This window comes from Bufo bufo, chromosome 3, assembly GCF_905171765.1.
Source record: "Bufo bufo chromosome 3, aBufBuf1.1, whole genome shotgun sequence".
In the NCBI taxonomy this organism is placed as follows: Eukaryota; Metazoa; Chordata; class Amphibia; order Anura; family Bufonidae; genus Bufo; species Bufo bufo.
In genome coordinates this window covers 407,614,157-407,640,991 of record NC_053391.1, presented here as the reverse complement: position 1 = coordinate 407,640,991, position 26,835 = coordinate 407,614,157, and the positions used below count along the sequence as shown (strand labels likewise).

Sequence of the window (26,835 nt, the reverse complement as noted above, 5' to 3'; positions counted from 1 at the left end):
TAGCATACTTTTTATTCAAGGCTGAGAACAACAGAGCTATTCCCCATATACTACACAAAAGTAGAAATCAAAGGGTATAAAACAAGAATAAAAAAAATTATATACATATACACACACCGACATCAGGGTGGATTTATTGTAGACCGGCGTTTTACGCAGTTCTATATCTCTATGCGCTGCCAGAGGCTGTGCCTAATTTACGGTGCATTCCTATTATTACCCACAATCACAGACAAGAATTGGCATTCTCTATATAGCACCGGCCATGTGCGGTCCACAAAATGCAGAATGCACACGGCCGGTATCCGTGTTTTGCAGATCTGCAATTTGTAGACCGCAAAACACTTATGGTTATGTGAATGCACCCTAATGACGAGGCCACATCACAGATTAGGCACAGCTCCGGCAGTCTGTGTGCCTAAACTGCAGCCTACACCAGCCACTGGCAGTTGTAGATTTCAGTCTTCTTTTACACCAGAAAAAGATCATAAAAGATGATAAAAATATCGGGGCCACTGGCTCCATCCCCTCCCAGCTCTTGCCATGCCTCCTTTTCAAAAAAAAAAATTGGCTATGGCGGTGTAAAGCATCACTTAAAGGGGTTTTCTGGAATTTTAATATTGATGAACGAGCCTCAAAATAGGTCAATATTAGACTGGTGATGGTCCAACACCCCTGCCGATCAGCTGCTTGCAGAGAAGACCGCACGCTGTGCCAGCGCAGCCTTCCCTTTATTGCTTACCTGCTCGCCGTCCACATCGCAGCGGAAGCCATCCGAAGTGAATGACACGGCTTGTAATTACACCTGATCACCGCTTTGATGTCGACAGCAAGCAGGTCAACAGTGAAGGGAAGGCTGTGTTGACACGGCGTGCGGTCTTCTCTTCCAACAGCTGACTGGCAGGGGTGTCGGACCCCCGCTGATCTGATATTGATGACCTATTCTGAGGATAGGTCACCATTAAATATATCTTTGAAAACCCCTTTCAGTAAAAAATGTTGGCATTAAAAAAGCTGGAAACTCTGTTTGTGACTTTTTTATGCCAGAAAACTGACGTGAGGAGAATGCTAAATGGTCCACATTCTCTTTAGCTGTAGATAATTTTGTGATAGAACACAGGACGTGGTCAGTCATTAATGGCACATACTCACTTTAGGTCACCACTACTTCTAGGGTATCATAGGGGGGTCAGTACTGGAGCCCATTCAATTCTTTTGAAAATCATTAATTACTGATGATACTAAACTGTCTAAAAGTAATTAAAGGGGTATTCCCATCTCGGACAATGGGGGCATATCACTAGGATATGCCCCCAATGTCTAATTGGTGCAGGTCCTACCTATAGGACCACACCTTTACTTAGAATGGAGCCCGCAAAGTGCCGGAGGGGAGCACCGAAAATAGCCGAGCGCTGCTTGCACGGTGCACTTTTTTCATTCATTTTAATGGGACTCCTGAAAATAAGCGCTCTCATAAGAATTAATAGAGGGTGGCCATGCACGGTGAACCCTCCAGCACTTTGTGGGCTCCATTCTAAGTATAGGTGCGGGTCCAACAGGACCTTCACTAAAGATCAGTTCTAATGAGCTTGTATTTAATGCATCAGAAGAGAAATGTCAAGGACCTAAGATTAATGCAATGCAGATCTGGTTAGATAGCAGCCACGACGTTAGATTAACAGCTGCACAACATGCTTTAAATACTTGTCATTTCTTTGGCTTTTCAATGAACCTGACGCAGCTTGCTCACATTCTGCTATTCCAACCAATGAATGCATAAATACATGTAAAGAAGAGGTGACAATGATATTACTGGACAAAGGGACAGGACTCACACAATAAATAAGGGTAAGGCTACATGCACACGACCGTATGTGTTTTGCGGTCCGCAAAAATAAAATAAAAATTGACGTTCCGGATGACATCCGTTTTTTTTGTGGATCCATTGTAATAATGCCTATTCTTGTCCGCAAACTAGAAATAAATAGGACATGCACTATTATTTTTTGCGGAGCAACGGAACGGACATACTGATGTGGACAGCACACGTTTGCGGACCCATTGAAATGAATAGGTCCGCATCCATTTCCACAAAAAAAAACAAAAAACGGAACGGACACGGAAGCAAACAACGTTTGTGTGCATGTAGCCTAAGAAGAAGAACATCTAAAGATCGGTACACAATTCACTAACACAATCTTCTGGTATGTCTGGAAATCACAGTTTTGGGGTAAAGGTGCTGGGTTCCCCCTAATGATCTTCTAAGGGTACTTTCACACTAGAGTTTTTCTTTTCTGGCATAGAGTTCCGTCCTAGGGGCTCTATACCGGAAAAAAAACTTATCAGTTTTATCCTAATGCATTCTGAATGGAGAACAATCCGTTCAGGATGCATCAGGATGTCTTCAGTTCAGTCTTTTTGACTGCTCAGGACGGAGATAATACCGCAGCATGCTACTGAACACTTGCGTGAATGCCGGATCCGTCATTTTTTTTCTATAGGAATGTATTAGTGCCTGATATGTCCTTCCAGTCTGTGCATGCGCAGACCTTTAAAAATGTGAAAACAAAATTAGAAATGGATCCGTTTGTCCGTATGACAAACGGATCAGTTTTTGCAATGCATTTGTGAAACGGATCCGCATTAGTCTACAAATGCTGTCCGTTTGCATGCAGATTGCCGGATCCAGCAGGCAGTTTCGGCGACGGAACTGCTTGCCGGATCACTCTGCCGCAAGTGTGAAAGTAGCCCAAGTCACTCGCTGTGGGCCAGATTTCAGTTTATACGGGATACTCTCCACTATGATTTTTAGGTAAGCAGAAATTACTGATTATTAAATAGTTTAAAAAAATCTAATCAAATATTAAAGAATACAATGAGAACGGTGGGACCTGTGTATTGTACCTGGTCCTTTTCAGTGACGTTGTTAACGCCCTTGTACATGGTTTAACGGGCCACGCATTACATGAGCACATGTGGCCAAACCCAGTGATTTTGGTGGGATGAACCGACCATCTAATCTGTATGGGGGTGTCCCCTGACACAGGTGTTGGGGGAAAGGATCAGACAAGCTGGATTTCAGCATGCCCCACAATAGGTAACTCGCCACCTGAAGTATCATGCAGCACTAATGAGAAGACATGCACACTGTTTATGGGGGGGGAGAATCAGAAGAAATAGCTGTCAGCTACAAAAATGTATGCCCACCTTTTTATTTTCTACACACACAAATTTGCTCTAGCCTTTGTTACCGCTAAAAAATGCCTTAAAAAGGGCTAACTTTTTTGCATACTGCATTTTGAAAGATTTATTTTTTTGTGGCACATGTGTGAATATTTTTTTTTTAGGCAGTATTTCGTGACAGAAAAGGAGATGAAAACAGGCATGAAACAAAACACCACTGCTCGAACATACTGTGTTAAAAGAAACACAGAAACTGCCAAATGATTAAATAAAACGCCAGATGCAACACTTGTGACCTGCATTTTATAATTCCCATAGACTTTCAGATAATATCTGCAAATGCTGCACCAAAAACGTGTTAAAAAAAAAAAAAAAAAACACACATTCAAAAAAGCAAAAGTGCAGAAAAACGAAACCAAAAAACATGCGTGTATCCATCCTTTGATAGACTGTACAGTTAGCCAGAATTGAAGGCTAGAGGTTTCATTAGGTGTCAACGTCATATTTGGTTCAAAATTCCACAGAAAATAGCGGCATACTGTGCCATTTTGTCTAGTACAATGCCAGGCACTATACCTGATGAACCCCATTATAGTGAATGGGGTCCGTTGGGTACCGCTTGTGTCCGTCAGATCCAGCACTTCTGCTATTGTATTGAACAACGGAAATAACAATGCAGGTGTAAAAGAAGCCTGAAGCTAGCCATACACATGACATAACTGTCACTCTTATGTCAGCTTGGCCAAGCATGCATGTGTTGCGAAAGGTAAAAGGGAAAAAGATACTGCCAGACACCTCTAGAGGGTGGCTTATCTCCCCAAAAACAAAAGGATTTTGACTGACCTTTCTCCCCCCGAAATGCGTTGGTCATTTGATGCCATCAAAACCACCGGGTTCACATACATTTAATATGAACTCCGCTTATGGTTTACCTTTAGGACATGATAACAAATAAGCAAATTAAATAACTGGGAAACAACTGGGTTAAAGAAGCACTGAAAATAATTACCCCTCACATTGAACATGATGTCTGAGCTGTAGGCAGCATGTTATAGAGCAGGAGGAGCTGAGCAGACCGATATATAGTTTTATGCAAGAGGATTCAGTATAACTTAATTTATACATTAAAATTCCTGCTCATTCTGGGCTTTGAAGTCAATGCTTCGATCTCTATATACACAGTCACAGAGGAAAGGCCGTCATCACTGATAGGACCAAATCCTTGACTTCAAAACTCAGAATGAGTGGAAATTTAAATTAACAAAATACTGTTATACTGACTCTTTTGCATATTACACCGCACTTTCATGGTGACAGGTTCACTTTAACCCCTTCCCAACATGTGCCATACATGTACGGCACATGTGAGTTCTTTAAAGATTGCGCACACTCCAGATCAGGCGCCATAGTTGCAGGTACCTGATGTTTTACACAACAAATACCCAGAACTAGTGTCCACAGATGCCCACGGCATCGTAACTTCTTTCCCCAGGAGTGCTGTGCTCACAGGGCACAAATGGATCCCCTGCGCTGACATCAGGGAAGCTGTTTGTTCCTTGTGGCAGCCTTGCGACTAAGGCTACTTTCACACTAGCGTTCGGGGCTCCGCTTGTGAGTTCCGTTTGAAGGCTCTCACAAGCGGCCCCGAACGGATCCGTACTGCCCTAATGCATTCTGAGTGGACGCGGATCCGCTCAGAATGCATCAGTCTGGCACCGTTTGTCCTCCGCTCCTCTCAGCAGGCGGACACCTGAACGCAGCTTGCAGCGTTCGGGTGTCCGACTGGCCGTGCGGAGGCAAACGGATCCGTCCAGACTTACAATGTAAGTCAATGGGGACGGATCCGTTTGAAGATGACACAGTATGGCTCAGTTTTCAAACAGATCCGTCCCCCATTGACTTTCAATGTAAAGTCAAAACGGATCCGTTTGCATTATCATGAACAAAAAAAAAAAATTTTTTTTTTTTTTTTTTTTTGTTCATGGTAATGCAAACGGATCCGTTCTGAACGGATCTAAGCGTTTGCATTATAGGTGCGGATCCGTCTGTGCAGATACCAGACGGATCCGCACCTAACGCAGGTGTGAAAGTAGCCTTAGGAGGACAGGGCTCCACAGCAACTGTCATGAACAATGGGTGTGGAACCACTGTGCCAACTAACCAGTCTGACTTAGGCTTAGTCCTGAGGGCATTATCCTGTCAGTCCTCTGGTTTTTTTACCCTTTAAATCCTATACTTCAAGGGTGCCACCAGGCTGATACTTCTTGGAATAGCCCCGGTGTAGGGTGGCAGATAACCCAGGGGTCAAAGACTCCAGTGAAAAGCACAAGAGAGACAGGCAAAGAACACGGGAAGAACCAGGCAGATTACATGCAATTCCAAGGCAAACACAGAATACAGCCATACAGCAGAATTAGCAGACACAGACACATGAACACAGAATATATAGGAGGCGGATAACTAATTAGTCAACCAACCGCACACACAGAGCAGATTAACCCATTCCATATTGCAACTGAGGAGAGATACAAGCACAATGGCCCAATTCATACACAGGCAGCCAACACTAAGGCTGGGTTCACACTTGAGCGTTTTACAGCGCGTTTTTCAGCGCTGTAAAACGCTCAACACATGAAAACCAATGCTTCCCTATGGCCCTGGTTCTCACTTGAGCGTTTTACAGCGCTGAAAAACGCGCTGTAAAATGCCCTACGCTCAAACAAGTACTTGAGCTTCTTTGGGGCGTTTTGACGCGCGTTTGTGGCCATAGGACATTGCAGTCAATCACACAAACGCGGATCAAATCAGGATTGCATGCGAATTTTCCGCACAGATTTGCCCATGAGAATTTGAAATTCTCAATGCACACAATGTGGATTTTTTTCAGCACGGATTTTGACCTGCGGTGCGGATTTTAAAAACTGCAGCATGTCAATATATTTTATTTTTCCTGACAGGATTTTCTCCATTCACTTTATGCAGAAAATCCGCACCAAATACGCATGCAAATTCGCACCAATTGATGAGGATTGACTGCACGGAATTGCCTGCGAACACCTGCGGATTTCAGTGCGGATTCTCTGCACATGAATTCTGAACGTGTACCCTTTCAGGTATGTATTGAATCTCCCATAGACTGCAGTGGTGACAAATTACAGTGTATGGGAGAAGTAATCTAGCAATTGCATGTTTACGTCTCCTAAGGGGAGCTAAAATGTTTTTCTTAGATTTTAATACTTATGACCTATCCTCAACATAGGTCATCAGTATCTGATCGGTGGGGGTTGGATACCCAGGACCCCTGTCGATCAGCTGTTTGAGAAGACACCGGCACTTCTGTGAACGGCGCAGCCTTCTTCCGTGCTCATCTAGCACTGCACCATACACTGTACAGCGGCTGTGCTTGCTACTGCAGCTCAGCTCCATTCACTTCTATAGGGCTGAGCTGCTCCTAGGCTATGTGACAGATGAACATGTCGTCACTGTCCTTGGAAAAGCTGAGAGAAGGCCGAGGTGCTCAAAGTTGAACCACTGCCTTCTCAAACAGTTGATCGGTGTTGGTTCTGAGTGTTGGATCCCCACCACTGACGACAGGTCATCGGTATTAAAATCTTGTAAACCCCTTTAATGTAAGTGAAAAAAAAGTAAAGAAAAAGTTTTTTAAAATATAAAACTGCAAATCATAATTTCCCCACAAACTTGTTTATTCCTATACAGTGTATGCTGTAACAGCAAAAAATAAAAATGGGGTTTTTTTCGCTTCACCTCACCCCCCAATAAAAAAAGAAAAAAAAATAAAAAAAAAAAGAAGAGAAAATAAAAAGTGATCAAAAAGTAATAAACAAACAATCTAAAAGGGTATAGATAAAAACGACAGATCACTGTGCAAAAAAGGAGTCCCCATACAGCTCTGTAGACATAACATTAAAAAAGTTATGGGGGTCAGAATATGGCAATTAAGAAGAGCTATATAAATGTGGAATTGCTGTAATCGTACGGACCCAGAGAATGAAGCTGACAGGTCAGTTTTACTGCATAGGGAAACAAAACCCATAAAACTGTGGTGGAATTTGTATTTTTTTTTTTTTAGTTCCACCACATCTGGAATTTTTCCAGCTTCACATTACATTATATTAATATTAAAAAACAAGCCCTCATACGGCTATGTGAGCAGTAAAAAAAAAGAAAAGAAAAAAAAGGTATGGCTCCAGGAAGGCAAAAAGTGAAAAACAAAAATGCAAAAAAAAGGTTAAACGTTCAATTGGGAAGGTGTTAAGGTGAATTAGGGTACTTTCACACTTGCGGCAGAGGATTCCGGTAGGCAGGTCCTGTCGGATCCGGCAATCCGGACGCAAACTGATGGAATTTGTCAGACGGATCTGGATGCGGATCCATCTGACAAATGCATTGAAATATCGGATCAGTCTCTCCGGCGTACGCGCAGACCGGAAAGCCGGATCCGTTTTTCCAGCACAATAATACACTTTAATGTAAATTAATGCCGGATCAGCAGTATTTTCTCCATCCAAAAAACGTAAGAGGGAATGAACTGATGCATCCTGAACGGAATGCTCTCCATCGAGAATGCATTAGGATAAAACTAATCAGTTTTTTTCGGGTATTGAGCTCCTGTGACGGAACTCAATACCAGAGAACAAAAACGCTAGTGTGAAAGTACCCTTAGCAGACGATAATGAAAACTGCATCAAGATAGCCAGACAGCTGTTTTACGAAAGTGAGTCTGCAGTTACAATCTACGTCGATCGATGGTTCAGATGTTCCAGGATGTGACTCTTTAGTTTCTTTTTACTGAGTGCCTACATATGAAAAGTACCACAGGACCCTACTGAACACATGAAAACATGTCAGATTCTCTAAAAAATTGGCAAAGGACTTGGAAACTGACGAGTAAGCACCTGGTAGATTTATGCAAATCTGCATAAAGCATAAGGAGAGCAATATCAAATTTACTGAAAAGGGCAGAACTGTATGCATTAATAGTAATGTACAAGCCTAAAGTTAACCAGTTCAGTCTCCTGGCAGAATAACGGTCAAGGGAGGTTCACTGGTTGGAACAGAGAGTCCAGGTAACGAATGCACGGTACTAAAAAGAGTACCCAGTCTCTGCAAAAGTGGATAAATACCGTAAGAATAAAATGTACTGGCATTCAAGTAAGGCTACTTTCACACTAGCGTTTTTGCTGGATCCGGCAGGGTTCAGCAAAAACGCTTCCGTTACTGATAATACAATTATCTTCCGTTATGAACGAATCCGGTTGTATTATCTTTAATATTACCAAGACGGATGAACTCCATTGAAAGTCAATGGGGGACGGATCCATTTTCTATTGTGTCAGAGAAAACCGCTCCGTCCCCATTGACTTGCATTGTGTGCCATGACGGATCCATCTTGCTCCGCATCCCAGGAGGCAAAGCAAACCGCAGCATGTTGCGGTTTGCTGTCCGGTATGAGAACAAAATGCATTTTGGAGCATCCTGTTCAGCTACGTTTTGTCCCCATTGACAATGAGGACAAAACGGAAGCAGTTTTTTTCCGGCATTGAGATCCTATGAAGGATCCAATAGCGGAAAATAGAAATGCAAGTGTGAAAGTAGTCTAACCAGAACATAAATCTATAACACTAATTTATTAAAAAGATCAAATCACTGTCTGAGGCGATCATCCATCCATCCATCAAAAACCACACTAAAACATTGAAAACATAAAATCACATTTCGGATGATCCAGGTCTGGTAAACAGATCAATTAATACATATATCATGTACCGCAGGCCCTCGCTTGCTCGTGTAAAGATACCACAGATCGCCCGATAAACTACTAAAACGCAGACACCTCAGTCATCGTTTCTGGACAGCAGATTGTGCTGTGAGAACCACAATCTGCTGCTCAGACACAATGAATTTGTGTAAAGATGAGTGACAGCAGTAGCCATCGCCCATCCCCATACAGTGGAGGAGATTGCTGCATGTACATGAAACTTATCACCTCCACTGGTGAAGCTAAAATCAGAAGTGGAATCAAAACAGAGAAGTAGTATCTCTGTAGAAAGAAAAATAAAAACGTTATGGGTCTTGAAATGCAGTGATGCAAAAGCATTTTTAAAGAGGCTTATTTAATCGTGCAAAGATAGTAAAAAAAAAAAAAAAAAGAAGTCTTTGGTACTGACACAGCAAATAAGTTATCATGTTATTTATGCCGATAAATATCGCCACAAAATTTATAACATAAAAAGTGGCAGTATTGCTGTTTTTCCCCATCCCCGGTAAGTTATGTGTACCATATCATGCCATTAAAAACTACAACTTACAAAAAACAAGCCCTCATACGGCTAGATTGAGGGGAAAAATACAAAATAAAAATCTTGGAATGAGAGGATGAAATAAATTTCTTGGTCACAAAGGTCCAAAAAAGGCTGGTCACTATGAGGTTAACGATCTTTGCAGCGGTGACGTGCGGGGTTCATGCAATGCCACCATTTGCTTCTTAGAAATGAGGATTTGGTTGCCCAATAGACTATGTGGCCCTGCAGCTGGGCCACAAGCAGTTTCCCTGTTACAATTACATTTGTAAGTTATAGGATGCAAATTAAGACAAATTTAGACTACTGAATATTCTGGTCCTAAACACACCAAGGCGATAAGAGCTGCCGTGACAGCAGCAATGTGTGGGACAATAGCTCCATTAAGATTCATTTTTAGCTTTGAGCAATACATGCATACAAAGTACATTTGGCAGTATAAGAGGGGCTGTTAACCTGACTATTTACAGAACAGCCCTGCCCACTTTGTAAGAGATCATTGTGACTGTTAGAAAAAAAAAAAAAAGAAGAAGAAAACTCAGTAATAAGAAAATAATAATAATAATAATAATAATAATAAAATAAATAGATAAATAAATAAGAAAAGAGCAATATAAATGAAGAAAGTAAAGTCATCACACAAAATGCAAGCCATACAAAGGAATGGGACATAAAACAAATACCATGGTTATGATGGCTATAGAGGCGGTGTACATGGCACCACGTACTGTTTACACAATGGTTTATTACAGTCTATGACCAGAACACAGCAATAGCACAAATCATTTTGGAAACTAGGCAGATATTTTGTACCCCACAGAAGGTGTTAGGCCATCAGCCACATGCTCCACAGTGAATCTCCAAGGTGGTCAACACACATTATGGAGAGCGGACAATCAGTCATGTTGGTATACAGAAGACCATCAGTCAACTGTGGCACAAAGCGTATGTTCCTGAAGACTTGCCTAGAATCAGCAATCGCTGTTGGATGGTCTCAACTTAATTTTCTGTTCTAAAGAAGTGACCCAACCTTCATGATAGAATCATCTCATTGGAGACTACTTGATGCATCCACTAGATTAAACATAAGGATTTTAGGTTAAAGTCCACATAAGTGTGTTTAAAAAGTTTCTAGTAGCTAGCCAGATAGAAGAGCAGTGTGTGTGTGCTGGAGAGGGTCTACCTTCCATCTAAGGGCAAAACAAAGACTGTTTAATTTGGGTGTTCTCAGTGGGAAGAATAAAGCTTAATAAGGACTCTGACTGTTTATCAATGAGCCTAAAAATGAAGCTAATCAGTCCACAACCTGCTACAGCGCTCCTGCCCACCAAGCGCAATACCTTTCATCAGCCAGAGGTTCAGTGGCCACGACAATGAGTAGCAGGAACCCTAGTCTTGTTTCTTTTAGGATAAACAAACCTATCAGAAAAGAGGTCTCTATAACCTGTGTCCTTGCCACTGTAGCCTATAAAGGGTCTGGAAAACCACCAGTGTGGTCTGTTACTTACTAGAAGCCCAAACCACAGGATTTAGAAAGCCCTACATTATACATCCTCACATGCACGGTATCAGGTTCAGCTCCTTATGATTCATGGTACTACTATACTATTACAAACAAGGCCTTTCTCTAGACATTTTGTGCTGTAATATTTTACTATAGCAGTCAGGTATGCTATGCAAAATACACTGCTTAGACTTTGGTATGTTTTACTCCAGTATCACTAAGGTTAGTTTTACATCCCCGGCATTGTAATCCGGCAGCCAGTTCTGGCAGAAAATGCCGGGAATCGGCTGGACACGAGTCACAGCATTCAGCAGTTTCTGTCTGGCCGATTCTCAGGGTATTTGCCGGACCGGATACCTGGCAAGTGTGCAGGAATGAGCCGCCCCATTAAAAACCAATGAGGCGGCTTAAGTGTAATTACACCTGCTCACCGCTGTGGATGCGACCATGAGCAGGTAACGATGAAGGGAAGGCAGCGCTGGCATGGCGTGCACCTTATCTTCAAACAGCTGATCGGTGGGGATGCTGGGAGTCGGACTTCCGCCAATCTGATATTGATGACCTATCCTGAGGACAGGTCATCAATAAAAATAACTTAGACAACCCCTTTGATGGGCCAGCGGGCATTCCGCTTGCGTCTGGCAGTGCCAGATCCAGAGAATTCCGGCAGCCTGTTCTTTGCCGGCATGGCTGCCGGAGATGTGAAACTAGCCTAACTTGGGTGTGCTGCAGCCTCCCCCCCCCCCCCCCCCCATGTAGATTTCATAAACGCTTCTTGCTCTAGCTGAATTGCACTTGTAGCCGTGCGATTGCAAAGCATTTTCAAATAAGGCGGCAATGGAATTGCCCTTTGTTGCCCGTTGTGAATGCACTCTAAGGCTGCGTTCAGAAATAGCAAACTGCGGATCCGCAAAATACAGATGGTGTCTGTGTGCCATCCATATTTTTTCGGTGGACTCACTGACTTAATGGATCCATGGTCGATATTTGGTGGACATATTCTATCCTTTTGCAGAATGGAAATATGGATATGGACAGTGGACATATGGATGATCCTTGTCCGTTCCGCAAAACAATATAGAACAGGCCCTTATATCTGGCTGCAAAATGGGCGCAACAGAAGCAATGAAGTCAATGGGTCTGCAAAATTGTGGACCGCAAAATACATACGGCCATGTGCATGAGGCCTAAGTGCAATTCTTGATGTGAGAACAAAATACCCCTAATTCTACTTAATCTTGGTTTATGACACACAGTGTATAGCTATAAAATATCTTGCACACGTTTCATGAATTACTATTCTTCTACTCAGTGATGCCCAACCTACGGCCCGCGGGCCACATCCGGTCTGCAAAGCTGTGTCATGCAGCCCGTGCTGCAGAGGTCGCGATTTTACTCCCTGTAAAAAGTCTAAGGCGTACCGATACGCCTTAGACTTTTCCCTCACATTCATCAGTGCAGTGAGCGCTGTGAATGGCACGGGCAGCGCAGCGATGCTGCCTGTGCTTGAAATAACCAATAGCAAAGCTCCTCACAGCCCAGAAGCTTTGTTATTGGTTATTTTGGGCAGGTGTGGAGAGATACATGTCCCTATAGGAGGGGAAGCCGGCGGGAGCTGGAAGGAGGAGGGGACGGCTCCTGGGGGTGGCTGCAGCAAGGAGCGACAGGCGCGATGCGCAAGGACCCTGGCATCCATGGCCCAGTTTGGTGCTCAGCATAACATGCTGTGACCTGAAAAAGGAAGATAATGCCACCCCACTCTGAGATAAGATCCTGGAAGCAAGCAGAGCAGCTGATAACGCCCAAGTTACCAGGTAACAGTGTCTCCTTCCACCAACCGCAGCTTCCAAGTTTATTCAGAAACTGTTTGTGCCATTCAAATTAGTTGGAAGAGAAGCAATAGCAGCACTGGTCCAGAAAAGATCAGCCCCATCTCAATGGTTAAAGGTTTGATTTAATCCTGGCTCCTTTCATATTCTAGTAATAACCCTATAATGGACCTAAGTAACACATTCCCTCTCCAACAACATTCTGTGTTATGGCTTCATTAAATCTAACAGCATCCATAAACCTTACATTTCACTCATACCGCTCCATTCTCCTGATCATGACCTTAACCACACACATCACACGGATGTGTATGGTGCAGTGTGTGTGATGCATGTGGAGGGCCAAGTGATAACGTACAGGGAAGATCCGCCATATTGCACTGGACTTTATCACTTGGCTATAATTGTCTGCTGTTATTCAGATCAGTAATGGTCCCCCACATAAATACTCCCCTCTTTGGCCCCGTTCACACCACCGCTATTAATTTATGTTGTTCTGCTCAGTTTCCTGAGCAGAAAAATGAAAATAACGGAAGTGCTGGATGTGCCCCCTTCACAGGGGTAATGCCCAGATATGTGCCCCCTTCACAGGGGTAATGCCCAGATATGTGCCCCCTTCACAGGGGTAATGCCCAGATATGTGCCCCCTTCACAATAGTAATGCTCGCACGTGCCCCCTCACAGTGTTTGCATTTCTTTCTGGCAAAGCTACCTGGTTCCGGCACGTGAAATTTATACCATGTCTAGTGTGGCCCCCAGACGAGAAATGGTTGGGCACCACTGTTCTACACAACAAGGAATACAAGAAATACTATAGCGGTGTTTTAACGCTTCCATAATTCATAAAAGGGGCTATGATTATAGCTCCCATCACATTTCTTACAGGATAGGCAGAGCTTTCCTGCACATGCATTAAAACATCTTATTAATACCCAGTGATGCTCTGGATTAAGGATCTGAACATATGTAGAAGAAAACTAAATCAGCCCCATCAATAGAAAAAGATTATTCCACCTATTACTGCACCTGCTGGTTGGACATCTTAAAACAGGTTTTCAGAAATGGCAAAATGATTCCACTGTAGTTTAAAGGGGTGTTCCCATCTCATAAAGCATACTACCGGGATATGCCATTATTTTACGACTGGTAGGACTGGTCTGGCTTCTGGGACCACCACCAATCCCTTCACTGTTTCTCCCTGTGCAGTGCCGCTACAAACCACCTGGCAGTGCAGGGAATTGCAGCTGTCCCCACCAGATCAGGTGGCAGGGGCACCCCTGTGCAGGAAAAGACTATGAAGTTGTTGTTCGTTTACCTATATTAATGATCTCTTCTCAGGTCATCAATATCAAGTTGGCGGGGGGGGGGGGGGAGTCATACTCCTGGCACCCCCAGAAAGGTGCGGAGAAGTAGCGATCTCCTTGCATGGCCGCTGCAATGCCGATGGCGAGCAAGTAAACAGAGAGCTGAGGAGAACACAGCGCTCCTACGTGTGCTACGGTGCAATCAGCGAAGGTGCTCGGAGTCATCCCCCCGCTGATCTTATATTGATGACCTATCCTGAGGACACCTCATCAACATAGAAAACCGGACAACACTCTTGCATTTGACGAGGCCATAGCTGTGCTCTCCCTTTAGGCCCCTTTCACACGGGCGAGTTTTCCGCGCGGGTGCAATGCGTGAGTTGAACGCATTGCACCCGCACTGAATCCGGACCCATTCATTTCTATGGGGCTGTGCACATGAGCGGTGATTTTCACGCATTACTTGTGCAGCCTGCTGCTCTATATTGTGCATTTTTCACACAACGCAGGCCCCATAGAAGTGAATGGGACTGCGTAAAATCCCAAGCATCCGCAAGCGTGGATGCGGTGCGATATTCACGCACGGTTGCTAGGAGACGATCGGGATGGAGACCCGATCATTATTATTTTCCCTTATAACATGGTTATAAGGAAAAATAATAGCATTCTGAATACAGAATGCATAGTACAATAGGGCTGGAGGGGTTAAAAAAAAGAAAAAAATTATTTAACTCACCTTAATCCACTTGTTCGCGCAGCCCGGCTTCTCTTCTGTCTTTTTTCTTCAGGACCTGGGAAAAGGACCTGTGATGACGTCAATACGCTCATCACATGGCCCGTCACATGATCCATCACCATGGTAAAAGATCATGTGATGGACCATGAACACAGTGACGTCACCACAGGTCCTTTACCCAGGTCCTGAAGAAAGAAGACAGAAGAGAAGCCGGGCTGCGCGAACAAGTGGATTAAGGTGAGTTCAATTATTTTTTATTTATTTTTTAACCCCTCCAGCCCTATTGTACTATGCATTCTGTATTCAGAATGCTATTATTTTTCCTTATAACCATGTTATAAGAGAAAATACAATCTACAGAACACCTAACCCAAACCCGAACTTCTGTGAAGAAGTTCGGGTTTGGGTACCAAACATGCCGATTTTTCTCACGCGCGTGCAAAACGCATTACAATGTTTTGCACTCGCGCTGAAAAATCACGCATTTTCCCGCAAAGCTCCCGCATCTTATCCGGGCAAAAAACATGACGCCCATGTGAAAGAGGCCTTAGTCTTAAGATCAGTAGGGCAGATGGACTGCCAGCACTTTCTGTGACAGCCCGACAATGTTCTAGGTGCAACATTCAGGGTGCACGTGACATTGGGAACACAAATCAAAACCCGTCATCAGCTTCCAAGGGTGGATGAGGGACATTTTTGGCATGTAATCACCCAGTGGATATGCACCCTCAAACTGTCACATGTATTCACCCCTATCACCCCTAGCCCCTAATCAGGACATTTTTCGCCTCCATGACCTGGCCCATAGAGATTCCTGGTCTACTCAGTTCTAGAAATGATATGATCCAACGTACACACATCTTGAAATATTATTTTTAGGAAGAGTTGTGTGTCTCATGTACTGCTTTGGTCACACTTTAGGTACAAATATGGCTTTTTATGCATCATTTTTAAAATGTTAACATTTGATGTAAAATGGCATGAAGGCATCCATTACTGTAAAGTGCTTGGTGGCACTTTCATAAAATATATGGGAGGTGAGGGTATAAGAATTCAAGTTTTCTTTGTGTTCGAAAACAGGTGACAGAAAACAGTAACAAAAAAAAATGAAAAAATAAAAGTATCTGTTTAAGGCCTTATTCACACAGCAGTGTGACGTCCGTTTTCAGAACAGTCTATGGATGTATTCATACGTCTGTGTTGTTAATAAAACACGAATACCTGCCGTCAAGAAATAGGACGTCCTTCACAGCCCAAAAGCCACCATAGAAGTCAAGGGGGCCGTTTCTCATCACTGTGTGAATATAGCCTTACTTTCCGAAACTGTTCCTGGTACAGCAGAACTTTTTGCTTGACTACGGTAGAACTGATCTGCAATGCCAGACACTTCCCATGGACAGAAGTGGTGCTGTCTCCAAAAAGAAGGCATGCCCCTTTTTCTAATCTCACAATATTTCTTATGTCTAAGTGGTTACCCCTTTCAATGTGACAGTTGCCACCGTTAGGAATTCATTGACTTGAATTAGAATTGCATCTACCTTTAACCTTCATATGATAATAAAATATAAAAATTCTAAAAAAGTGCAAATTGTCAGGTCTATGTGTAGCCCCTGCCTAGAAGAATAGAAACATTAAAAAAATGTTGTCAAGATGCTTTACACATAGCTCATGTTGAGCTCTGTTCACACCTGCACTGCGTATTTACGTTCTGCTCTCTAATGCAAGCAAGTACAATGAAAATAACAGAAGCGCCAGATCCGTTTTAAGACGGATAGGGTCTGACTATGGGGTCTGTTGGGTTTCTTACAGGGGGCTCGCCGGTTTACCAGACAAAATAATACCATTTGTCCGGGCACTTGGAACAGATCTGCGATGGAGGCTCCAATGGAGATGTGAGGGCACACTTATAGAGTGAGACATTTCTGGTTAGAAGCAGTCAGCTCATTCTACATGCACTCAGTTTCAGTAATTGGTACACCTCTCAAGCTAACCGCTCACCAAAATAGGAGCATGGTATCTATATAAATTAGCTTCCATTCCACTTCATCACCAGGATATGCCCACTGGTAGACCTGCCAGCTCCTGACTAAGGGGTGATCTTGGCACGGGTAGATCCCCAGCTCCTGACTGAGAAATGAGAGCAGACACATATAGATCTGCTAGCTCTTGACTGGGGACGGGGATGGTGGGGATTGCTGGAGGCACAGGTAGATCCCCCCCAGCTCCTGACTGAGGCACAGGTAGATCCCCCCCAGCTCCTGACTGAGGCACAGGTAGATCCCCCCCAGCTCCTGACTGAGGGGTGACTGAGGCACAGGTAGATCCCCCAGCTTCTGACTGAGGCACAGGTAGACCCCCCAGCTCCCGACTGAGGGGTGACTGAGGCACAGGTAGACCCCCCAGCTCCCGACTGAGGGGTGACTGAGGCACAGGTAGACCCCCCAGCTCCCGACTGAGGGGTGACTGAGGCACAGGTAGACCCCCCAGCTCCCGACTGAGGGGTGACTGAGGCACAGGTAGACCCCCCAGCTCCCGACTGAGGGGTGACTGAGGCACAGGTAGACCCCCCAGCTCCCGACTGAGGGGTGACTGAGGCACAGGTAGACCCCCTAGCTCCCGACTGAGGGGTGACTGAGGCACAGGTAGACCCCCTAGCTCCCGACTGAGGGGTGACTGAGGCACAGGTAGACCCCCTAGCTCCCGACTGAGGGGTGACTGAGGCACAGGTAGACCCCCTAGCTCCCGACTGAGGGGTGACTGAGGCACAGGTAGACCCCCTAGCTCCCGACTGAGGGGTGACTGAGGCACAGGTAGACCCCCTAGCTCCCGACTGAGGGGTGACTGAGGCACAGGTAGACCCCCTAGCTCCCGACTGAGGGGTGACTGAGGCACAGGTAGACCCCCTAGCTCCCGACTGAGGGGTGACTGAGGCACAGGTAGACCCCCTAGCTCCCGACTGAGGGGTGACTGAGGCACAGGTAGACCCCCTAGCTCCCGACTGAGGGGTGACTGAGGCACAGGTAGACCCCCTAGCTCCCGACTGAGGGGTGACTGGCACAGGTAGACCCCCTAGCTCCCGACTGAGGGGTGACTGAGGCACAGGTAGACCCCCTAGCTCCCGACTGAGGGGTGACTGAGGCACAGGTAGACCCCCTAGCTCCCGACTGAGGGGTGACTGAGGCACAGGTAGACCCCCTAGCTCCCGACTGAGGGGTGACTGAGGCACAGGTAGACCCCCTAGCTCCCGACTGAGGGGTGACTGAGGCACAGGTAGACACCTCCCCCCCCCCCCAGCTCCCGACTGAAGGGTGACTGAGGCACAGGTAGACACCTCCCCCCCCCCCCAGCTCCCGACTGAGGGGTGACTGAGGCACAGGTAGATCCCCCCAGCTCCCGACTGAGGGGTGACTGAGGCACAGGTAGATCCCCCAGCTCCCGACTGAGGCACAGGTAGATCCCCCAACTCCTGACTGAGGGTGACCCGTACATCTCACATCTGTCATGAGAAGCGCTTCCTTCAGATCTCGCCTTCTTTCAGACATCACCCACAAGCACAGGTGTGGGGGCAGACACTGTACCGGAAGTCATGGGTGAGGTCTCCCCTAGAAACGATAGCTAAAAGCAGTCAGACTCCCACCCGTGGTCGCACTACAAGTACCAGGCACATAGTCCACAGAGAGCGATGTCTACCCTACACAGGCCTAAGTTATAATGTCACTGGTCCGGGTGACAGGAGGAGAACACCCCGAGCCGAGGCACCGGGGAGGATGCGGAGCGCCCTGTCCAGGTGCAGCCCCGGGGAACTACTCACCGTTCGGTCCATACTTCTCTCGGCTCCTGCGGACCTCCTCAGTGCTCAGCCCGCAGCTCTCATACACCTGGAAGTGGCGGAGCACCTCGGACACGGGCTTGGCATGCGCGCTGTCCATGGTGGTCTGGTGCCCCCTCAGACAAGCAGAGCGGGTGGACGGGTTGCACTATGAAGAGTGGGCTCTCCTTCTCTCAGAGCCCGGGGGAAGCCGTGCACCTTGTCTTCCTATAGTGAAAGGTGAGCTCCTGACTGTGTGGGATCCGCTTCAGCACTGCACTCCCCTCCTCCGGCTCCCCGCTCCTGCCTGTGCCATGCCGAGCCCTGCCAGTCCTACTGCCTGCCTTCTGCTGGGTCACACTGTATTACCAGCAAACGCACTGACTGAAAGTTCCTGTTCTGTGGTAACTTATCCTGCGCTACCTGAAGCCTCCTCATTGGCTGCACTCAGCACCCAAATAGCGCCAGACCCCGCCTCAGCTCTGCGCCTCTGCCCATTGGCCTCTGCTAGCGCTACATTAGCATGCTGAAGATGTAGCCTTCTGTAATGGCAGTGTGGAAAATGTTGTCGTCGCGAGCATGTATAGATATGGGCACCCCTCTTCTCCCTCCCAGCTTCACTTCCTCTTATTCAGCTGCAGCTGCAAGCTAGAAAGCAAGGGTGCAGCGGGGAAGGGGTTAAGGCGGGAAACCGCAGCGCTGAGGAGATAAGGCTGACAGTTGCCGTGTTATGGAAAATATTTCAATGCAATTGAGCATATTGTCCGTGTGTCAGCGTGTGTCACAGCCGGCGGTGAGCTGGAAGGACTGCACCTCTATGGGCCCCTAATCTTGGAGGGCCCCACAGCATGAGAGAATGGCCATATCATCAGTGGTGCTGTGCAGAGATGAAATTCCCTTCATATCCCATTCAGCAAATTAAAAATAAGTCAAAAGTGCTGTAATTGGCCTGATAATTGGTATATGACACTGAGGTCTGCTAGGATTTTTTATATCTTGCTGCTTTAAAAAAAAAAAAACATTTATGGCGAATGTTTGCTCTTTACCCCTCATGTAATGACAGCAAATGACAGTGACAGTGACATACACTCCTCTGGGTAAATGCATGGTTAACGGTGTTTACAAACCCACCGCGTCATCATATGTTTTATGCTTTTTGAAACCGTCCGAAAATTGTTCCGTGTTGGGGTTAGTTTGTATTTAACCCCTTCATGATTTTCTGTTTTTGCATTTTCATTTTTACCTCCCTGCTTTCCAAGAGACATAACTTTTTTATTTTTCCATTCACATAGCCATATCATATTCTAATGACACCATTTAATATTGTATACTGGAAAACAATTCAGAATCGGGTAACACATAGTTTTATGGGATTTGTTGTTAGAGCATTCCCTATGCAATGAAACGGACATGTGCCCTTCTCTGGATCAGTGCGATAATAGTAAGGCTACTTTCACATTAGAGTTTTTTGCGGATCCGTCATGGATCTGTAAAAACACTCCCGTTACCATAATACAACCGCATGCATCCGTCATGAACAGATCCGGTTGTATTATGTCTTCTAAAGCCATTTCTATTGTGTCAGATTGGGCCAGAGAAAACGGATCCGTCCCCATTGACTTACATTGTGTGCGAGGACAGATCCGTTTTGCTCCGCACCACATCGCTTGCAGCGTTTTTCTGTCCGCGATGGGGACGCAACCAAACGGAACGGAATGCATTTTGGAGCATTACCTTTCGTTCAGTTTAGTTTTGTCCCCATTGACAATGAATGGGGACAAAACTGAAGCGTTTTCTTCCGCTATTGAGATCCTATGACGGATTGTTATTTTACTCCCTCAGTGCGCCTGCGCCGATGACGTCTTCCATTTTGGTGATGTCATCGGCGCAGGCGCACTGAGGGAGTTCTGAGGAGACGAGCCTCCTCATCTCAGAGCGCCTGCGCCGATTCAACACAGGCGCGCGATTTTTGAAACGCCCTACTTGCTGGTAGAGACCGAATTTGCATATGATAAAACTTCGTTTTTTGAATAAACTGCTGGATCAAAGTAAGGAACACAATTATATTTTCATATATCGCTATATAACTAATTTAACTAGCCCCAAAAAAAAAAATTACTTTAGTGGGGTGACAGAAGCCCTTTAAATCTTTGGAAGAAATAATTTTATATTTATGTCTGTGGAGATGTGTGAGGGCTCTTTTTTTTGGGGGGGGGGGGGGGGATCTAGAGTTTTCAGTAGGGCTGCACGATATGGGAATTTTGTGCGATTGCGATTAGGGCCCTAAAAATTGCGATAACGATATGCGATGCGATATTTTAAGGGAATTGTGCTACAGGTCTATTTGCTTGGATTTTCCCATATGAGCCGCTGACGCGGCTGGGTATGACATAGTTATAGGGGATCTGTGGATGGCACTGTTATGGGGGATCTGTGGATGGCACTGTTATGGGGGATCTGTGGATGATGCACTGTTATGGGGGATCTGTGGATGGCACTGTTGTGGGGGATCTGTGGATGGCACTGTTATGGAGGGGATCTGTGGATGACGCTGTGTTGTGGGGGATCTGTGGATGACGCTGTGTTGTGGGGGATCGGTGGAGGACGCTGTTATGGGGTGGGTCTGTGGAGGACGCTGTTATGGGCTGGATCGGTGGAGGACGCTGTTATGGGGTGGATCTGTGGAGGACGCTGTTATGGGGTGGATCTGTGGAGGACGCTGTTATGGGGTGGATCTGTGGAGGACGCTGTTATGGGGTGGATCTGTGTAGGACGCTGTTATGGGGTGGATCTGTGGAGGACGCTGTTATGGGGTGGATCTGTGGAGGACGCTGTTATGGGGTGGATCTGTGGAGGACGCTGTTATGGGGTGGATCTGTGGAGGACGCTGTTATGGGGTGGATCTGTGGAGGACGCTGTTATGGGGTGGATCTGTGTAGGACACTGTTATGGGGTGGATCTGTGGAGGACGCTGTTATGGGGTGGATCTGTGTAGGACACTGTTATGGGGTGGATCTGTGGAGGACGCTGTTATGGGGTGGATCTGTGGAGGACGCTGTTATGTGGGGGATCTGTGGAGGACGCTGTTATGGGGGATATGACACATAGGGCCATGACGGGGGGGGGGGGCAGCATAAGACATATAGCATCTTATGCTGGTCCCCCTCATGGCCCTATGTGTCCCCTCATGTGTCCTAAACTGTGCACATAACTGGCTTTGTGTGTAAAGTATTTTACTAGTGTGTAAAACAAGCTATCTCCTATTGATAACATGGCCAGCCTCTGTACTCACTGTCACTATGAATGCACTGCCTCGAGCTGGCCAGCCAGCGCGTGACTGACGTCACTTAGTAACGCTCCTCCCACTTCAGGAAGCAGGAGCGTTACTAAGTGACATCAGTCACGCGCCGGCCGGCCCGCTCGCTGCCGTTCGCTGCAGTGCATTCATCGTGAAAGTGAGTACAGAGGCTGGACCTGTTATCAATAGGAGAGAGATTGTTTCACACACTAGTAAAATACTTTACACACAAAGCCAGTTATGTGAGTGGGGCCCCTTCATATATAATCGCGGCATTTTTTCGGGTCGGCCAAATCACCATATCGCATTTGCCGATTATCGCGATTCGATTATTTTTTCGATTTATCGTGCAGCCCTAGTTTTCAGTGATACCATTGTGGGATGTTTATGACTTTTTGATTACTTAGGAAAAAAAATTGGGGATGTGAAGTGACAAAAAAACAGCAAATTGGACATTTTGATAACAGTGTTCATTGTACGGAATAAATACGTTTATATTTTAATGGTTTGGGTGTTTTGTGCCCCGGCAGTGCAAATTATTTATATTTTTCCCCTCCCCCACGACAGCACCTTAGAGAGATGGCTCCGCCCCAGGACAGGAAACCTGCAGCATAAAAAGGTGGAGCCGCTCTCCCACCTCAGTGAGGTTTCCTGTCCTGGTACGGGAGCCTGCAGTTGTCGTCCTGACCTGGAAGTCCCGGTAGATGCCGGAGGGTTAGAGGCGGCGCATTTTTTACCTGTCCGATTATTCCCCACAGGCGTCGGGGGCAGGATACCGGTGACGAGATCCCGGGTCACAAGGGCAGAAGGTGCCGGTCCCTCAGGCGAGGAGGACCGCACCAACGGATTTAGGGTGGCCAGAAGGCCCCAGTATTGCTGCAAACCAGCCAGGACGCCACCGGATGTAGACGCTGGTGGGTGGCGTCCGGACAGGAAGTGCCATGCGTTCCACGGCTGTGCGCTTCCGGTCAGGTGACCGGAAGTTCGGCATCCCGGCAGTTTTAAACCGACTACATGCAGGTATGAGTGTGCTTGGGTTATTGGACGCCGGTGTCTGAAGTTCAGAGTGCCAGAAGTGGACCAAGTTGTTCCAGTGCTATCTTGGCGTGGTGGGTTTGCAAGTAACTGTGTATCTCTCAGGTGAGAGGAATTCTTGGTGGCAGTAGATAACTTGGACAATATTTCATCAGTGCAGGTTTTCCTTCATTATGGATGAAGAGGGGAGGTCTGAATGTGCGGATATTGAAATCCTGCCACCGGTATTGTGAGTCCTATTCTCGCTCCTTTAAGGGTCTAGGCTGTTACTTGGATTTGGGTATGTTCCTTTTTTCTTAGACGGTGCCTAAGAAGGTGGCGACAAAGAAAAAGAACAAGGAATGCCCTATCTGCAAGTGCTCGCTGTCTTCTTCTTACGCTAAGAAGCTCTGTCAGCAGTGCATTGAGAAGACGGTGGCTGAGGAGACTCAGAGTCTTCTAAAAGACATTAAGTCTATTATGTCCGAAGTAAAAAATTCCCTGAAAGCCGGTAGGAAGAGAAGAAGAGCGGTGAGGCAGGAGTCCGACGTGGAATCGGAAGGTAGTGGCTCTCTCTCCGGGGATGAGGACTCTAATGATTCCTTCTCTTCTGAGGATGACACAAAAGAAGGAAAGTTCCTATTTCCAGCAGAAGATACGGACAAATCTTTAAAGGTTATCCGATCTACCCTGGAGTTGCAAGATACCAGAGAAAATAGATCTGTAGAGGATGTTGTGTTTGGGGGACTTAGGGAAAGGAAGCGTAGGTGTTTCCCTGTCCATAAATCGGTTTCAGCTGTGATAGAAAAAGAATGGGAAAAAACGGATAAAAAAACGTTTATTTCTAAGACCTTTAAACGGAAGTACCCCTTTGAGGAAGAGGCGTCTACATCTTGGGACAGGGCCCCGAAACTGGATGTAGCCATTTCCAAGATTTCTAAAAAATCCTCTCTGCCCTTTGAGGACATGGGATTCTTAAGGGATCCCTTAGATAAAAGAATAGATTCTTCCCTTAAGAATTCGTGAGAATCTTCTGCGGCTGCTTTCAGGCCTAGTATAGCTGCCACTGTGGTTGCGAGATCTATGTCACTGTGGTTGGATAGGCTAGAGGGGCAGATTAGGGATAAATGCCCTAGAGAGCAGTTGTTAGCATCTATGCCCACTTTCCAGAAGGCCGCTGACTTTATTGCAGATGCCGCAGTGGACGCGGTGAGGCTGGAAGCGAGAGCCGCATCCCTTTCCAATTCTGCGCGACGTGCTTTGTGGCTTAAGAATTGGAAAGGGGGAGATATGCCGTCCAAGCTGAGGTTGTGTAGCATCCCCTGTGATGGCCAGTTTCTTTTTGGGTCTGAACTTGACTCCTTACTCGAAAAAGCGGCAGATAGAAAGAAAAAGTTTCCCCAAGAATCTTTCACTCAGTTTAAGCAATATAAACGGCCCTTACGGAACCCGACAGGATTTCAGAATAAGAAGCAGACGGGGGACAGAGAGCAGGGAGCAAGGCCTAGATCAGGAAGTAAGGGCTTTTTGTTTAGATCAGCCGCAGCTCGTGGGGGAAAACAAGGAAAGCAATGACGCCATGATCCCAGTAGGAGGAAGATTAAAATTCTTTCTTCCTGCTTGGGAAAAGATGGCAGGCAAATGGTTGATAGGTCTTCTGCGGGAAGGTCTAAGGTTGGAATTCTTGAGATACCCCGCGGAAAAATTTGTGATTTCAAGATTTTCTCTCATTATGCTGCAAGAAATAAAAAAACTAATAAGCAAAAAGGTGTTAATTCCTGTCCCAGAGTCAGAGATAGGGAGAGGTTTTTATTCCACCCTGTTTCTAGTGAAGAAACCAGATGGGTCATACCGGACTATAATAAACCTCAAATACCTGAACAAGTTCCTGAAAGCCAGAAAATTCAAAATGGAAACCATCAGGTCAGCGATATATCTTTTATCTCCATAGAAACATAGAATGTGTCGGCAGATAAGAACCATTTGGCCCATCTAGTCTGCCCAATATATCTGAATCCTATTAATAGTCCCTGGCCCTATCTTATATGAAGGATAGCCTTATGCCTATCCCATGCATGCTTAAACCCCTTCACTGTATTTGCAGCTACCACTTCTGCAGGAAGGCTATTCCATGCATCCACTACTCTCTCAGTAAAGTAATACTTTCTTATATTACTTTTAAACCTTTGCCCCTCTAATTTAAAACTGTGTCCTCTTGTGGTAGTTTTTCTTCTTTTAAATATGCTCTCCTCCTTTACCGAGTTGATTCCCTTTATGTATTTAAAAGTTTCTATCATATCCCCTCTGTCTCTTCTTTCTTCCAAGCTATACATGTTAAGGTCCTTTAACCTTTCCTGGTAAGTTTTATCCTGCAATCCATGTACTAGTTTAGTAGCTCTTCTCTGAACTCTCTCTAGAGTATCTATATCCTTCTGGAGATATGGCCTCCAGTACTGCGCACAATACTCCAAGTGAGGTCTCACCAGTGTTCTGTACAGCGGCATAAGCACTTCACTCTTTCTACTGCTTATACCTCTCCCTATACATCCAAGCATTCTGCTGGCATTTCGTGCTGCTCTATTACATTGTCTTCCCACCTTTAAGTCTTCTAAAATAATTACTCCTAAATCCCTTTCCTCAGATACTGAGGTTAGGACTGTGTCAAATATTCTATATTCTGCCCTTGGGTTTTTACGCCCCAGGTGCATTATCTTGCACTTATCCACATTAAATTTCAGTTGCCAGAGTTCTGACCATTCTTCTAGTTTTCCTAAATCCTTTTCCATTTGGCGTTTCCCTCCAGGAACATCAACCCTGTTACATATCTTTGTGTCATCAGCAAAAAGACAAACCTTACCATCGAGGCCTTTTGCAATATCACTTATGAAGATATTAAACAAAATTGGTCCCAGTACAGATCCCTGTGGAACCCCACTGGTAACATGACCTTGTTTTGAATGTTCTCCATTGACTACAACCCTCTGCTGTCTGTCACTCAGCCACTGCCTAATCCACTCAACAATATGGGAGTCCATGCTCAATGACTGCAGTTTATTGATAAGTCTTCTATGTGGGACAGTGTCAAAAGCCTTACTAAAATCTAGATATGCGATGTCTACTGCACCTCCACCGTCTATTATTTTAGTCACCCAGTCAAAAAAATCTATAAGATTTGTTTGACATGATCTCCCTGAAGTAAACCCATGTTGTTTTTCATCTTGCAATCCATGGGATTTTAGATGTTCCACAATCCTATCCTTTAATAGGGTTTCCATTAATTTGCCTACTATTGATGTCAGACTCACTGGTCTATAGTTGCTCCATTCCTCCCTACTACCTTTCTTGTGAATGGGCACGACATTTGCCAATTTCCAATCTTCCGGGACGACTCCTGTTACTAATGATTGGTTAAATAAATCTGTTAGCGGTTTTGCCAGCTCACCACTAAGCTCTTTTAATAATTTTGGGTGTATCTCATCAGGCCCCTGTGACTTATTTGTCTTCACCTTAGACAGCAAACTTAGAACATCTTCCTCTGTAAAGATACATGCATCAAATGATTTATTAGTCATCCTTTCTAGTGGAGGTCCTTCTCCTTCTTTTTCTTTTGTAAAAACTGAACAGAAGTATTCATTAAGGCAGTCGGCTAGCCCTTTATTCTCTCCTACATACCTTCCGTCCTTTGTTTTTAATTTAGTTATTCCTTGTTTTAATTTCCTTTTTTCATTTATATATCTGAAGAATGTCTTATCCCCTTTTTTCATAGACTGAGCTAGTTTTTCTTCTGCCTGCGCTTTAGAAGTTCTTATAACTTGCTTGGCCTCTCTCTGCCTAATCTT

At 45.5% G+C, this 26,835-nt stretch overlaps 1 protein-coding gene across 1 annotated transcript in view; it reads right to left on the bottom strand.

Moving 5' to 3' along the window:
- ATP2A3 (ATPase sarcoplasmic/endoplasmic reticulum Ca2+ transporting 3) overlaps positions 1 to 19,226 on the bottom strand; it is a 202,597-nt gene extending 183,371 nt beyond the window's left edge. Inside the window, exon 1 of the mRNA XM_040424852.1 lies at positions 18,688 to 19,226. Coding sequence (XP_040280786.1) covers positions 18,688 to 18,805 — 118 coding nt within the window. The 5' untranslated portion in view covers positions 18,806 to 19,226. The remainder of the gene's footprint in view (positions 1 to 18,687) is intronic.
- Between the last annotated feature and the right edge of the window lie 7,609 nt (positions 19,227 to 26,835).